General features: G+C 44.4%; 1 protein-coding gene across 16 annotated transcripts in view; it reads left to right on the top strand.

Moving 5' to 3' along the window:
* The window catches only part of DIP2A (DIP2 acetate--CoA ligase A), a 248545-nt gene that overhangs the window by 184558 nt on the left and 49090 nt on the right, over positions 1-14897 (top strand). For all 16 annotated transcript variants that reach the window (XR_012154401.1, XM_073306935.1, XM_073306938.1 and 13 more), the window contains 3 exons: positions 1842-1961; positions 3378-3492; positions 7665-7804. Coding sequence is in view for 15 of the 16 variants with exons in the window: in XM_073306935.1 (XP_073163036.1) it covers positions 1842-1961; positions 3378-3492; positions 7665-7804 (375 nt within the window). In the remaining variant the exon portion in view is untranslated. The remainder of the gene's footprint in view (positions 1-1841; positions 1962-3377; positions 3493-7664; positions 7805-14897) is intronic.

The following is a 14897-nucleotide window of genomic DNA, read 5'->3' as shown; positions in this document are numbered from 1 at the left end:
CCCTGAGCAACATAAGTTACATGGACATAAACAGCAGTGTAGGCCAGGTCCTGTAGCATTTTGGTCATAAAAGCTACTCTTCGGCAATATTACAGTTCAGGATTGCAAATCACCAGGTGCTGATGTCGAAATATGATCACCTGAATTATGAGAAGTTCAGTGCTTGTATTGACCATTTACCACTGGAACACCAAGATTAGTTTAGTGCCAGAAGAAAGGGGGTTCAGCTCTTGGCAAAGATGTCTTTGCAGGCTTCACTTGATGTGGCTGACACCACAGTAGTGACAAGATGAGCTTCCTGGTGTCAGTTGTCTAGTTTCCCGTGGGAAGTACAATTGAATGGCCAAGAGCTCTTTGTGGACTCCACAGATGATTTACTCAATACCCTAAAAAGAAAAGGCGGACTTGTGGCACCTTAGAGACTAACAAATGTATTTGAGCATAAGCTTTCGTGAGCTACAGCTCACTCCATCGGATGCATTCAGTGGAAAATACAGTGGGGAGATTTATATACACAGAGAACATGAAACAATGGGTGTTACCATCTGAATTTTTCATATACCCATTGTTTCATGTTCTCTGTGTATATAAAATCTCCCCACTGTATGCATCCGATGAAGTGAGCTGTAGCTCACGGAAGCTTATGCTCAAATAAATTTGTTAGTCTCTAAGGTGCCACAAGTACTCCTTTTCTTTTTGCAAATACAGACTAACACGGCTGCTACTCTGAAACCTGTCAATACTCTAAAGGACTCTAGGGCTACACTTAGATCCTTGGGGATATACATACCTGCAAATAAAACGAAACTCAGAGGTCTCAGTCAGTACAAAGATACCGTCCTGCTCAATTTTCTACCTTTCATAGACCATCTGAACCACCAGCTGAGAGGCTGAGCTTTTCTAAAAAGGAAATCATTACCTCAGCTGCTTCATTCCTACCATCAACATCTTCCAAATGCCAGTTTTGACGTTTGGTCAAGAGTCTGAACCACTGAATAGTCAGGATTTCTTGACTGCACCATTCCATCCCTTTTCTCAGTTTGGACACTCTCCCTCTATACCAACATGTGTGGCAGCCTATAACATCAGACAATGGAGGCCATTACTTCTGGTTATACGATCCAGTTTACCTCCAGTCGGTCTCCCCTTCCCCATCCCTCTTTAGAGACCCCTCTCTCAATCAGTTGCTGAGACAGGAGATCACCTTGCTCCTAAGTCTAGGGGCCATAGAACCAGGTCCACTTCAACACTATTCAAGGAGTTTTCTGCTACCCAAGAAAAACAAAGGTTGGAGGCCAATACTAGATCTCAGACAATTGAACAAGTAAGTCAGACATCTGAAATTCAGAACAGAGTCCCTAGCAGCTATAATTTCCTCTGTGGAGTCTGGGGACTGGTTGGTGACTCTCAACCTCAAAGGTGCGTACTTCCACGTAACAATTCATCCCTCTTTCAAAAAAATTCTTCATTTTTCCACTTGAGCACGATCCCTTCCAGTACAGTAGGCTTTGGCTTTCTTCTGTCCCATGGGTTTTTCTCAAACATCCTGGTGTTTGCAGCTGCCTACCTCCATTGTCTAGGAATAACAGGTTTTCCCTACCTCAATAACTGGCTCCTCAAAAGATGGTCTGATCAGGAAGTGCTGTTGGCAGTTCAACCAACTTCACTTTTTCACAGTTTAGTTACACAGCAAATACTTTTTAACAGAAGTATTTCTGGATGCATGATGGGCAAGGCTTAGCTCCCTCCTGACAGGACATGTGATATGCCCAGTGTGTTCGCCACATACGTGGCCTATTTAAAATCATTACTTTGGTTTTAATATTTTTTTTTACTTTCAGCCCGTGTAGCAGTAGTAAAATCACGTGATATGCACTGGTCGCTTTTGGCTCAGCGGGATCAAAGAGATGTCAACCTCAGCTCTTTACGAATGCTAATAGTGGCAGATGGAGCTAATCCATGTAAGCGTGGGGATAATATTTTACATTTCTACAGTGTCTTTCAACCCCGGGTGTATGGAAGCATATTGCAAGTTATTTATAGTGCCTGTCACATTGACAGTGAGCAAACCTTAGTGACGGAGCTCAGCAGCCAGGAGAACAGCTGATCGACAGCAAAACAGAGTAGGGTGGGACAGTTCTTGACCAAGGATATTAGGGCAAAAGTCTGCTCTCATAAAGAGTTCCAAGAGATCTCGAACAGCTACAAAGAGCCTCCAGGAATGCAATCGCTGAAAGAACTCACAGAAATGACATGCTGTATGGAAGTCCATTTATTTACCGTGGAAGGAGGAAAGGCTGAACTGATCTTGTGAGGATTAAATGTGTAGTTCCAAAGAGTTTAGATATTTGAGACCAGATGCTTAGGGCATTAGGCCATTTACTCTGTAATAAAATGTTGAACATTGTACCCACAGAACTACCTACAATACTGTTACCACCATCCATTAATACTCAAACAATCACACACGACTTGGTAGTGCATTTCTCAGTGATTGAAGCATGATGGTAGTATAAGGCCCAGGAGCAATACAGAATGACTTGAACCGTCTTAGAAATTAACTCTGAAGTGTGCTGGCTGGAAAATTTTCCCCGCTACAATAAAATGGAATTTAAAATAATAAAGCTCAGGGCCCACGTGTCATTTTTTCACATGGGTCTGACATAGAGTTCTGAACACAAATGGAGCTTTTCAAAGTCATGTAATGATTTTTAGAAGATGTGTATGCATCCTGGTCCCATGATACCTGCAGGAAACTTTATATGAGACAATTTTCAGAATTTTAATGACTGATCATTTATACCTTTACAAGATCCCTTGCAGAATTCCATGATTTTTAACTTTGCCTTTGCAGGGAGAGTTTCTCCACTGATTTCACTTTGTGAATTAGTAATCATTAAGGACCATATTTTAAAGGAATTGAGCAATGCAACACCTAACTGATTTAGGAGTCTAAATCTCATTTTCAAAAGGGCTTTAGGCACTTAGGAGCCAAAATTCCATCAACAGTCGATAGGTTTTAGGGTCCTAAGTGCCTAAAGCCCTTTTGAAAATGGGAAGTAGACTCTTAAATCAGTTAGGCGTTGCACTGCTGAGTGCAGCAATGACTGACTACCTGTGAATATCTGGGCCTGACTGTTAGAATTTTGTGCAGCTCTGTTGCTTAAACACTAATGGGGTATGCTGTTCTTTAAAGAATAATCTGTCAAAAGTATGACTTGATGATGTGGTGTGAGGACATTTGCATATTCTACAGCTAAATCACAGGTAAAAATAAATATGGAAATTCTATTAGGGCAAAATGGATTTTTTTCAGCATTATCTCTCCTTGCAAAAATCATGCATGCTTTTCCCTTTTTGTGATTTATTGTATTTAGGGTCAATATCTTCCTGTGATGCATTCCTCAACGTATTTCAGTCCAGAGGTTTGAGACCAGAAGTTATCTGTCCCTGTGCCAGTTCTTCAGAGGCATTAACTGTTGCTATTCGCAGGTATTATATTTAGTGAGAATTTAACTAAATACATTTCTAACCTAGGCAAAATGTATGCTTTTCAAGTAGTGTCCCCATTGGAACTCCACTTCAAGTGCTCATGCCCTTGCTCAGAGATTTTTCAGTTAGCAGTGTCTGTTCGACCCACACATGTGTCCTGTGCCTCCTAGTGCCAGATACCGAGGCCTTATGGGGCTGTGGTGCAAACAGCTCTCAGTTCCTTCTCAACTGCCTCAGTTTGAGATGGAACGCTAGCGTGTCCGCCTGAACATGCCTCAGCTTTTTGGGTATTTTGACAGTGGTTTAAATAGTTTCTGTAGTTAGTTATAGTTAGATAAGTAGTGAGGGGATTGTTTGATTCCTCTCTTTTCCCCTTGGGGAGACTTATTTTTTTCCTGGCAGGGCATGCTTGGCTTGTCAGGTTTCAGACGTTGCCTCTCCTGCCAAGAGGCTATCCCTGTAAACGATGGCTGCTCTGACTGTGTCCATTGCTTGGGGGAGTTACACGTCTCCCAGAAGTGCAACTTTTGCCTAGCCCTCAAGTCCCGGGGAAAGGTAAACGGAGATTAAACTCAGACTGCTAATCATAGACCAACTTCTGAGTCAGGTCAGGAGACTCCCCCCAGTACGTCTGTCTCGGGGCAGATCCATGGTTCCATCAGCACAGGCTTCCCCTAAGAAAGGGAAAACTTTGGACATCTCAGGGAAGGATTCTCAAAAGAGGAACATGGACTCTCAACTTAAGATGCCATCTTCAAAAAAGACAAGGACGTGGCAAGATCTACAGTCTCCAAAGCCTTGACCTTTCGTTTCAGTACCATTGAGTCAAAGGACTCCTCCTCTGGTACCAGTGGGGCTGTAAAATCCCGGAGCATGAATGAGACACGTGGGTCTGGTAGGACCTCAGTACCTTCTAGCAGCAAAGAGGTCAAGTATAGACACTTGGGACTGGCACCGTCGAGTTCAGTGCACCCGTCGGTACCCATGCATGCGGTGTCCTTGGCACCAAGCAAGCAATGGCACCAGACACCATCAGTGTCTATTTCAGTACACCGACCAGCAGTGGCTGTTGGCTTTGGTGACTGTGGCATTGCCTACTGCATCAGTACCAGTCCCCTATTCAGTACCACAGGAGTTCAGATATGCTAAGTATTTCTCTATAACAGATGACTGAGAGTCCCTGCTCCTCATGGGTACAGAGCGTCTCTCTGTATTGAGGCCCCAATCTCTGGACTACCACTATCTGGTACCACAGTACTTTACCATTTTCTCCAGGTGCTCCTCCTTTTATTTCTGAGGGCATTCTGCGCCAAAAAATTAAAAATTCTGTGCACAATATTTTTAAATTCTGCAAAATTCTGAAAGTTTTATTGGTCAATAAATAAATGCAGAGGCTCCAGCATGGCAGTGGGGAGCACATACCACTTGCTACATGAAGGTGGGAGATCACCCTGCAGCCTCCCCAGTGTTCCCACCCCCTACCCCGGGGACACGGACTCAGCGGTGAAGCTGCACCAGACCCTGACACAGCACAAGGCCTGGGCCTACCCCAGAAACACTCTGGGGCCCTGCCCCTCTGCACCAGGTGTATGGCAGGCAGGCTCAACCAGGCAGAAAGGGGAGGGGATCAGTGTGGGGGGATCCAGGTGTGAAGTGAGAGGATTCTGTGTGGGACAATCTGGGTGCAGGCAACTCAGTGGAGAGTCGAGGTGTGGGGGGATCTGGATGCACAGAGGCTCATTTGGGGGTGCGTTTCCAGGTGCAGGGCAATGGGACTCTTCAGGAGATTCCAGGTGAAAGTGGTTGGGGCTCAGCGGAGGGGTCTGGGTGTGGGGGTCTCAGCAGGAGGACTGGGGGAGTGGGGCTTGGTGCTGTGGGGGTCTGGATGCAGCTAGTTGAGTGATGCGTAACTGCTCTTGCAGCTTCTCTTTGCTTCCCTGTCAGAAAGTCATTTGTCTGCAGTGAAGCAAAGAAATCTGCAGGGGACATAAATTCTGCACATGCGCAGTGGCACACAGTTCCCCCAGGAGTATCCTTTGGATGAGATGGAGGTGGATGAAAGAGACTTCCAGTTGGTCTCCTTTATTTCTATTTTGCTTTCTCCAACATATCCTTTCAGAAACCCACTCTCTGAAATCAGGGAAAATCAGAATCATTATTAAGAGTGGTGGAATCAACCCTACATGCCACCCTCTCTCCAGTATTCCCCCCCCCCCCCCATGGCCATACTGGGACCCCTGGGCTGCCTATCGACAACAATTTGCCAGACCACCAATACCATATTATCTGGAGGCTAGAGTTGTCCGGCCTTCTCGTTCCCGCAGCGCCCCCACAGGCAGAGGTGTTTGAGGAGCAGGAGGCCAGGGAGGATAAGGAGGCCAGCTCTCAAGCACCTATTTCATCCTCATTTCTGGCTGAAGCTCTCTTCCATCTTCCATGGCTGGTGATTTTCAGCAATTTCGAGACCTCATAAAGAGGGTAGCTGACGCTCTTCGGATTCCACATGAAGGAGTCCAGGACTCACAACACAAACTGTTGGATATCCTGCAGTCAGCAACACCCGCCAGGGTGCTGTTGCCCATTAACGAGACACTACTAGATCAAGCTACGCCAGTGTGGCAGACACCTGCCTCTATTCCGCCCACGTGTGAACAGGCAGGTAACACAGCACAAGGAACCATAGGGTACATGCGCAGGCCAAACGGACAATCAGAGTACAACTTCCAGTTACCCAAAAGACAAAAATTAAAGAGGCTCATCTGAGGCTTGCTCAGTGTCTCATTTTAAAGATCACCTTTGAAACTGGCCTTGTGCCCTTTTCCCCTACTTTACGATGAATACAGATGATCTGACTGAGGATTTTTTGTTTTTGCATCTGCTTCAGAAATGTCAGTCGTATCCAGTCTGATCTTCCCTGGTTTTGTAGGAGATCTCAAGGATGTTGAGTGTGAGCTCTGTAATAACATTAACTGAAGGAATGAGGGTATTGAGTCTTTGGCTAAACGGCTTCCTCTCTCTAAAATGTTAACATTTGTTTAACATAAGTGAGTAATTTTAAAAAAAAAAAGTTTTAACCATCTAAAAAATACCACTGGGAATCCAAAGGGCTCTGAGGAGCACTCTTAGGGAAGGGAAAAAAACTATTTTGTAGTCAGTGAAAATTGATGTGATTATTCAGCAGGGTCACAGATAGGAATGTTTTTGAGTAATTTGTTGTCAAAATACACACTTTTCAAGAAAACAATCTATTTCAATTAAGTTTTAGTTGGGAAGGTTTCTGAGGTTAAGGGTTCAGTCTCCAGTGAGTGAGGGAAACCCCTGAATTGAAAACTTAACTTTCTTGATCTGGAAAACAGATGTTTCGATACTGTTCCATTTTGCAAATACGTTCAAAAGGTTTTGGGTTTGTTCCAATATGGAATAAGAACAGATTTCAGAACCTCACAATTTGTCTCAAAATGCAATTGGCAGTCTCCACTGAGCTGTGCTCAGAGTATACACACAACTGAATGCATTCCTCCAAAAGTCAAGACTGGTTTTAGTTTATCGTTACAGTGGTGGGAGATTGCCCATTTGGTTAGAGAACTAATGGTTCTACATCCTCATCTCTCCACGATGACAGGACCCATGCTAAAGAATTACACCAGCATTTAAATAGGAACACACATTACAGGGTGCAAACACTTAGACAAATAAGTAGAGAGAGAAGATCACAGGGCTTCCTTCCATATTAAAATGTTACTACCACCACCACCACATGGATCCTACATAGCTCGTTTCATCTGTAGATCTCATTGCACTTTACAAAGAGAGAACAATATAATTATCCCCGTTTTACAGATGGGGAAACTGAGGCACAGGGATGAAGCAACTTGCCCAAGGTCACCCAGCAGAATCAGGAACCGAGCCCAGGTCTCCTGAGTCCCGGTCAAGTGCTGTATCCACTAGACCACACTACTAAAAGGTTTTTGGTCTGTGGTAGATGAAGTACTGTAAATAATATCAGTTAGAGCCCAGCTTTAGTTGGTCTCCTTACTGATACGGCTTCCATGGTTAAACTTGCCATGCACTTTCATCCCTGACAGAACTGCACAGAGCTTCTTTGTTGAATGTGTTGCCATTGGGGTATTCCCAGTGTCATTGCTGTTTTGATATTTTACTTTGTTTTTCAGACCTCCAGATTTGGGTGGGCCACCCCCTGGGAAAGCAGTGTTGTCTATGAATTGTTTGAGTTACAGCGTGATTAGAGTGGATACAGAAGAAAAATTGTCAGTACTCACTGTACAGGATGTTGGTCAGGTTATGCCTGGAGGTAGGATGAGTATACTTCATGTATATTTAATAGAAGTCCACTGAATTTCTGATGTTGTTGTGGTGTATTTTGGTTTGATCAAATAAGTAGCACTCTGTCCTGGATGAAAGTGGCCTTACAGCTGTACGGCCTGCTGCCTTAGCGTGTGTGCTTTAATTCTTGAAAGTATTTTTTAAGAGCAGTCTGAAAGTATCAAATATTAAAAATCTGAGTATATGAGGGAACTATTTTAATCTGATTTTTAGTTTGGAATGAGAGGAGGTGTTGCTTTTGATTCATTCATCCACTGGACCACATTATTGGTAGAATTAAGGTGTAACAAACTACTGTGTGTTTCTTAAGTGGAGCTACTTAATTGTTGAATGGCATAACAAAAATATAATAAAGGGGAAAATTAAGATATGCTGTATATTCTAGCTGCTGTTTTGTCTTATCCCACCAGTTCTTTCTTCTGCCAATTGATAATGATATTACTGTTCCTCTCGTACGGTCCTTCTTTTGGCAGTTGTTTTAAAGCATATTTGCAAGTAGCTAAAATTATTTGTGGCTTAAGCAAAAGTTTGACTAGATTAATGAATGGACTGTTTAAAAACCTCAGTCATGGACATTCATCATGTCCAACAAACCTTCAGTGTCTGGGGAAAATAGCTCTGTACTTCGCTTCAAATCATTTGGAAGACTAGAGTGCCCTGACTGCTTGTAATGACAGGAACATGTAGTCTAAGAGTGGAATTTGCTGAGACAATTCAAGCTCTGCAGTCCAGTCTCCTGAATGGGTAAATCTCTCTTATCTTGTTGGCAGGTAAACCATTGAACAGGTTGTTTTAAACTTCTCCTAAGCTCTCAGTCCTTTTGAGAACTGAGACGTTTGATTCTCAGAAAGTATAGTTTTTTTTTCAATTTTCTTTAAAAATGAGCTCTTTGAGCAAGTCACTGATACTTTCTGTCTTTGACAATATTCCTGCATAAAAGGGAAAATAAGAGGGTATTTGAGCGATATGGTCTTTGAGTTCCTCACAGTACTGAGTTCTGCCTTGCCTGATCTAGTTAAATATAGCATGCAGGTGTGACTATCTGCAGAATCCAAAGGAAAAATCTGTTTCAGAAGAGGAAGAAAATAGCCTCCTAAGTTTGACAGATCCAGGCTCTAGCATCATGAAAACGTGAGGCTGGAAGGGACCTCCAGAGTCACCGAGTCCACCCTCTACACTGCAACAGGACCAAGTGAACCTAGACCATCGCTGGCAGGTGTTTGTGTAATCTTATACATTTCCAGTGATGGGGATTCCAGAACCTTCCTTGGAAGCCTCTTCCAGATCTTAACTAACCTTATCGTTAGAAAGTTTTTTCCTAGTATCTAACCTAGATCTCCCTTGGTGCAGGTTAAGCTGGTGACTTCTTGTCCTGCTATCAGTGGGCATGGAAAACTGATCCCCGTCCTCTGTATAACAGGCCTCAATGTACTGGAAGAGGCTCATCATCCCCTCCTCAGTCGTCTCTTCTCAAGACTGAACATACCTCGCTTTTAACTTCTTCTCGTAGGTCGGGATTTCTAATCCTTTGATTGTTTTTGTTGTTCTCCTCTGGACTCTCTCCCATTGGTCCACATCTCTGTTAAAGTTTGGCAGCCTGAACGGGGCACAGTATTCCACCTGAGGCCTCACTAGTGCCAAAGAAAGCAGGACAATTACCTTTTATCTTACGTACGACACTCCGTTTAACACACCCCAGAATTATATTGGCCTTTTTTTGCAACTGCATCATATTGACTCATTCAATTTATGATCCACTGTACCCCCCAGATCCTGTTCAGCAGTACGAGCACCTGGCCAGTTACTCCCCATTTTGTACTTGTCCATTTGCTTTTTCCTTTCCTTTGCACTTGTCCTTATTGGATTTCATCTTGTTGGATTTCAGACCAATTGTCCAGTTTGTCAAGGGTATTCTGAATTCTAACCCTGTCCTCCAGAGGGCTAGCAACCCCTTCTAGCTTGGTGTTATCTGCAGATTTTATAAGCATACTCTCCACTCCCGTTACCCAAGTCATTAATGAAAATACCGAATTGTATGAAGAGAAGGGGGCCTCTGTCCTTTCCTTCAGAGTTCTGTGTGGCATCCAATATCCATAACAAATTTCACATCAGACAAGGGCTAAACTGACTGTTCCATTTATTCCATATGTCAAATAGAATCATAGCAGAATCTTAGAAAATTAGGGTTGGAAGAGACCTCAGGAGGTCATCTAGTCCAACACCCTGCTCAAAGAAGGACCAACCCCAACTAAATCATCCCAGCCAGGGCTTTGTCAAGCCAGGCCTTAAAAACCTTTAAGGATGGAGATTCCACCGCCTCCCTAGGGAACCCATTCCAGTGTTTCACCACCCTCCTAGTGAAATAGTTTTTTCTAATATCCAGCCTAGACCTCCCCCACTGCAACTTGAGAGCATTGCTTCTTGTTCTGTCACCTGCCACCACTGAGAACAGCCGACCTCCATCCTCTTTGGAACCCCCCTCACTCTTCAGGTAGTTAAAAGCTGCTGTCAAATCCCCCCTCACTCTTCTCTTCTGCAGACCAAATAAGCCCAGTTCCCTCAGCCTCTCCTCGTAAGTCATGTGCCCCAGCCCGCTAATCATTTTCCTTGCCCTCCACTGCACTCTCTCCAATTTGTCCACATCCTTTCTGGAGTGGGGGCCCCAAAACTGAACACAGTACTCCAGATGTGGCCTCACCAGTGCCGAATAGAGGGGAATAATCACTTCCCTCAGTCTGCTGGCAATGCTCCTACTAATACAGCCCAATATGCCATTAGCATTCTTGGCAACAAGGGCACACTGTTGACTCTGATCCAGCTTCCCATCCACTGTAATCCCCAGGTCCTTTTCTGCAGAACTGCTGCTTAGCCAGTTGGTGCCCAGCCTGTAGCGGTGCATGGGATTCTTCCATCCTAAATGCAGGACTCTGCACTTGTCCTTGTTGAACCTCATCAGATTTCTTTTGGCCCAATCCTCCAATTTGTCTAGATCACTCTGGACCCTATCCCTACCCTCCAGCATATCTACCTCTCCCCGCAGCTTAGTGTCATCCACGAACTTGCTGAAGGTGCAATCCATCCCATCATCCAGATCATTAATAGCAAGTCTGGATGTTTAAGAATCATAGGGCTGGGTTGAATGGATATATATGAAGTCTCAGCCAAGTTCCAGTCAAAAACTAATTTTGTCTTATCACTCCAACATGAGAAATTACTCTGTTCAGTCTTAATGGTAAAATGTCCTAATTTAGAAGGGATCTGGGCCTATTACTGATGCATTATTCTGTCTTGTCAGACTGTGGTATTGGAGATTAATTTATTTGAGCAACTCCTATATTCCCATTGACTCAAGTATAGACAATGTCATAGAAGGACGAGACCTATTTCAGCATACAGCTATTTAATAGCATTTGAATAGCTGCATCAGAAAATAATGTATCTTATTTGTCTGTGCAAAGAGTTTACTTTTCAGGTGCTTTGTGTATTGAACAAACAAATGCAAAAGGTTATTGGATTATTCTCTGATAGTGATTATCCTATGTTAGAGCTTTAGGGGAGGTTGGTTTTATGAGCTTTTTGAAGTTAATTGAATTTGATATCTACATATTTAATTGTCCCATCTTGCCATCTGTCACTGTCATTTTGTCCTCAAATGACCTATGCTGGCTACTGTATTGTACTAATTTGTGAGTATCACTATCTTCTGCTGGTTAGAATCAGACCTGCTCATTTGTGTTTGGTCTTGCTTTTTGGTAGAGGTTGTGGTGACTGTATGTGAGCCTTAATGTTACTGCCAGTAGCATTGTCGTCTCGCTCCACAGAGAGAGACAAGGTTATTGGAAGGTAATCAAGGCTACTACTCACGTCACGCATGCAGGTTAGCTGATGACTGTGGCACCTGTGTGTGACCGTAGGTCATTGCACTGTGTATCTAATTCTCACCTGCATCGCCGTTAAGGAAAGTACTGTAGATAGCTTTTGAATTAATTGAAGAATCTTTTTTGCGGCCACAGGAAAGGACTAATTCTCCGTTGGCATGCCTGCTTAACAGCCTTATATTTGGAACTCATTAGGATTATGAATCTGAAAATGGGTTTATGCGTAGCTGAGCCTGAAGCTAATGATTCGTACGTCTGTGTAACTTAAAAAGTTCCAATTTCTAGTCCACGCCCGCAGGGCTAGGGAAGAGAGGTGTACATCCTGCCTAGCAACTGGTGAGCTCTCACTAGAGCAGTTTAAACTTTTTGTCCTGTGTCAAAGCTTTGGTTGCGGTGTTACCTTATTGGGGTTGCCAGATGCTATCATGTAAACAGATCCAAAGTTCCACTTTATTGATAATGATGATCATTCTGGTGGACAATTTAAAATTAGGATGGAGACCAGTGGGTAACTGACACATTCGTCTTTCACACGCTCAGTTTCATTAGGGTGAATTAAGGGTCTCCTGGTTCAGACACAGGCTGGAAAGGACAGAAAGGTCCTCTGAAGGCTGACATTTCCTTAGCTGCCACCAAAGATTTTAGTCTCTGTCTGCACCAGGCCAGGCTTGGGGGCTGAGTTATACAAATTCAGTGAGGGAGGGAATATTCCTGTTTCTATTCAGTGACCTCTCTCAGCACTTACTGGACAGTGGTAGAAGCAAGTGCTGCCTATAAGCCCCTAAAGGCTTCAGTTCAAAGACTGACTTGGAAAATTGTGGCAGATGGTGAGAGAAGCTGTGCGCAGGCTTACCTGCCCGAGCTAGCTTGAATGCAGCTAGTGTGATTAATGAAGGCAGCGCTGTGTGGGTGTCAGCATGGGGAGGGCGAGCACAATGCAGACCGTGGGTCCATACCTGGCTCGCTAGCCCATGCTGTGCTGTCTTCACTGCTGCTGTTAGCTGTGCTAGACCATTCACAGCTCTTGCTGCATGGACATACCAATCATTTGTCCTGGCTCTTTCCACGTCGCTTCCCATCTACACAGCAGCCTGCGCTGGGGCCAAGAAGGTCCAGAGCCCGTGTGTCCCTAAGAAACACTGTCAGAAGCTCCAAGGATTTCACAGGGCGCTCTGAGCGAGATGTAATGGGGCAGGATGGGGGCTTGGATTAAGGGATTGGCTTCTCATTTCAAATTTTCAGAAGCCCAGAAAAGAATCCACACACCCAGATGGGTGCTGCTGGCCAGCTCCTGGCCTGAGCCTGGTTAACACTCCCATCAGGGCCACACACTAGCTCAGACAGATGCAGCTTGAAGCACCTTTCACACACTGATTACAGAGATTCCAGAGCAATGGAGAACTGGAGCCTGCGCAAGTGGAGAAAAGGGCACAGCAAACCTGTGCTGTTGAGGGGGCTGGGCTCAGCTCAGCCTGGGGACTGGAGGGATGCCCAAGGGAGAAAGGGCCCTGCAAGGAATGACACTTCCTCCTGGAGCCTGCAGCAGCCAACACTAACAGTGCTTCCTGCCTTGGGAGGCGGGAGGGAGGGAAGAACAGAAGTCCCTTGCAGGGGTGCTAGCCCTGTGGAGGAAGGGTCCTCAGTCACTAATTCCCGCTGCAGGGGGCGGGTGAACTGCAGAGGGCATGTGGGGACAGGGAAAAGGAGGCTCTGTAGCAGTAACAGGTGCAAGCACACGGAGTTAAAAAAAAAAAAAAAAAAGCAATTTCAATTTACTTACCCCAATATCACTTCTGGTTACGAACATCCAGCTTTGGAAACCAACAAGCTGGCAGAAGGATATAGAAAGGATGGTTCTAGACTATTCTCAGCAGTAGAAGAGGACAGGACAAGGAGTAATGGTCTCAAGTTGCAGTGGGGGAGGTTTAGATTGGATATTAGGAAAAACTTTTTCACTAGGAGGGTGGTGAAACACTGGAATGCGTTACCTAGGGAGGTGGTAGAATCTCCTTCCTTAGAAGTTTTTAAGGTCAGGCTTGACAAAGCCCTGGCTGGGATGATTTAATTGGGGATTGGTCCTGCTTTGAGCAGGGGGTTGGACTAGATGACCTCCTGAGGTCCCTTCCAACCCTGATATTCTGTGATTCTATGAAATACTCTGTGGTTTTGCTCCCTTTTTCAACAGAGAGCTCGTTAGCCGATTGAAGAGATGGCAGCCCTGCCTACATGCTGGCCCTAGTTTGGATAACACAGGGTGGGGTGAGGGTCAGGTTCCAGCTGCTCTACTGACCCACCTAGGCCATCCCATCCTGGTCTTCGTTCCCCTGCATCTGAGCTGGCTAGCTCCATCATCATCATCACCACCCCCACGCAGGTGGCAAGTTACCTTGTACTGCCCCATCTCAGACACGGTCAGATACTGGCTCTCCCAGGGATTCGGAAATGCAGAATACTCCCAGCAAGCTGGCACAGGCATAGACGCCTGTATGGAGTGCTGTATCTTGAGAGACCCATGGGTGGCCTCAGAGCAAGAGAGCCACTGATTGCTGTGAAAAAGGCCAGTGTGATCTCTGATTTGCGAACACGAGTGTTCCAGAGCAGGGAGAAGATAATCTCTGTAGACAACTTTAGTGAGACCAGACTGGAAATTCGCCTTGCGTTCTGTGGCCCTCAGTACGAGAATGGTGTAGAAAATTGAAGAGACCTCATAGAAGAGCAACAAGAATAAGGCAGTAGAGGGAATGATTTATGAGGAAGTATTAAAACAGCTAAACATAGATAGTTTATCTAAGGAATGGAAAATATCAACAAACTCTGAAGGAAAGCTTATTTATGGTGGTACCAGGTGATGTAATCTGAAGTAATGAGAGTTGGTGAAGAAAAGGAAATTTTAGGCAACATAGCAAAGGAGTTCTGTTAGATTATGAAAGAGCATCTCAACGGCTGTTGGAAACTTGGCATGTTTGAAAAGAAGACTGGACAAAGTACTAGAAAAATTCATTTGAACCAATCCTAAACTGGCAGCAGGAATAAAAGTGGCCTAATAGCTTTTGTTTCCATTTCTAACTTGCGTGTGTCGCATATTTAATTTAAGGATTTAATGTCTCCGAATATGCTATGTGCAACAGTAAATCAAAAGCAATTATTAATTTGTAATTGGTATTATCGAAATTTGTCATCTTT

This window comes from Lepidochelys kempii, chromosome 11 (genome assembly GCF_965140285.1).
Source record: "Lepidochelys kempii isolate rLepKem1 chromosome 11, rLepKem1.hap1, whole genome shotgun sequence".
Lineage (NCBI taxonomy): Eukaryota > Metazoa > Chordata > Testudines > Cheloniidae > Lepidochelys > Lepidochelys kempii.
This window is presented reverse-complemented; position numbering and strand designations above follow the sequence as displayed.